The 1,452-nt window shown below is 48.1% G+C and overlaps 1 protein-coding gene across 1 annotated transcript in view; it reads left to right on the top strand.

The window, feature by feature from the left end:
• Positions 1-6: 6 nt before the first annotated feature.
• The window catches only part of LOC120500691 (DNA-directed RNA polymerase III subunit RPC7-like), a gene marked incomplete at its 3' end in the record, with an annotated part of 3,005 nt that continues 1,559 nt past the window's right edge, over positions 7-1,452 (top strand). Inside the window, exons 1-2 of the mRNA XM_039705897.1 lie at positions 7-181; positions 925-1,054. Of these exons, the coding sequence (XP_039561831.1) occupies positions 62-181; positions 925-1,054 (250 nt within the window). The remainder of the gene's footprint in view (positions 182-924; positions 1,055-1,452) is intronic.

Below are 1,452 nucleotides of genomic sequence, written 5' to 3'. Positions count from 1 at the left end.
CCGGTGCCGGTGCCGGTACCGACGGCGGTGCCCCCGGTGCCCCCGGCAGACCGGGGCCGGTATGGCGGGCCGGGGCCGCGGCCGGGGCCGGGGGCAGATGTCGTTCAGCGTGGAAGCCGTGGGCATCGGGAAGGGGGAGGCGCTGCCGCCGCCCACCCTGCAGCCCTCGCCGCTCTTCCCGGTGAGCCCCGGGGGGAAACGGGGAAATTGGAACGAAAAAAGTTCATTTGTTAACGGGAATAGAGTTATTATTGAAATTGTAATATAATTAGAGTAGTGAAAATGTGGATAATTCGGATTGGGACAATAGGAGACCAAAAAAAAAAAAAAAAGAGGGACAATTAAAGATTAATCCAGGTAACCTTTTCTAGGCAAAATAAACCCAAAAAAGGACCCTCATTAACAGGGGATTAACCTTTAAAAGCAACAGCCTGTTGCATGTTCCTGCAGCTCATACAGGATTTATGCATAACAAAAAAGTTCATTTATTAACGGGAATAAAGTTGTTATTAAAATTGTAGTATAATTAGAGTAGTAAAAATGTGGATAATTTGTATTAGGACAATAGGAGACAATGAAAACAAAGAGTTAGGGACAATTAAAACAAAGATTAGTAGAGGGAACCTTTTCTAGGCAAAATAAACCCAAAAAAGGACCCTCATTAACACAGGATTAACCCTTAAAAGCAACAGCCTGTTGCATATTCCTACAGGATTTATGCATACATTTATGAATGGAATTTATGCATAACAAAAAAGTTCATTTGTTAACAGGAATAAAGTTGTTATTAAAATAGTAATATAATTAGAGTAGTAAAAATGGGGATAATTTGGATTGGGATAATACGGGACAATAAAAACAAAGAGTTAGGGACAGTCCAGGTACCTTTTCTAGGCAAAATATCATTTTTCGTGTCGTGCCCAGCCCCTGGAGCGCCGCGCGGCGCCGCTGCCCGGCGGCGAGGAGGGCGAGTACATGCTGGCCCTGAAGCAGGAGCTGCGCCGCGCCGTGAGGGGGCTGCCCTACTTCGTCAGACCGGGGGCGCCCCGCAGAGGTACCGGCACTGCCCGGTGTGCCCGGTGTGCCCCGGTGTGCCCTGGTGTGCCCGGTGTGCCCCAGCCCCGGGGGGCAGGGAGGGAGCTCACCCCAAATCCTCTGCCCCGCGGCTCCAGGGCGTGCCCAGCCCTCCCCTGAGCCCCCCTGTTTTATTCCCCCTCCCTGTTTTATTCCCATTTAATTCCCATTATTCATTCCCCTCTGTTTTACTCCCCCCTGTTTTACCCCCCCCCATTATTTATTCCCATTTTTTATCCTCCCCATTTTATTCCTATTATTTATTCCCCCCATTTTATCCCCCCATTATTTATTCCTATTTTTTATCCCCCTCATTTTATTCCCATTATTTATACCCCTCTGTTTTACTCCCCCTTTTTTTTCCCCTCTTTTTCGTAC

The sequence above is a fragment of the Passer montanus genome, unplaced genomic scaffold, assembly GCF_014805655.1.
Source record: "Passer montanus isolate IOZ18808 unplaced genomic scaffold, ASM1480565v1 scaffold1889, whole genome shotgun sequence".
Taxonomy (NCBI): Eukaryota; Metazoa; Chordata; class Aves; order Passeriformes; family Passeridae; genus Passer; species Passer montanus.
Note: the sequence above shows the minus strand (reverse complement) of the source record. Positions and strands in the feature narration are given on the sequence as shown.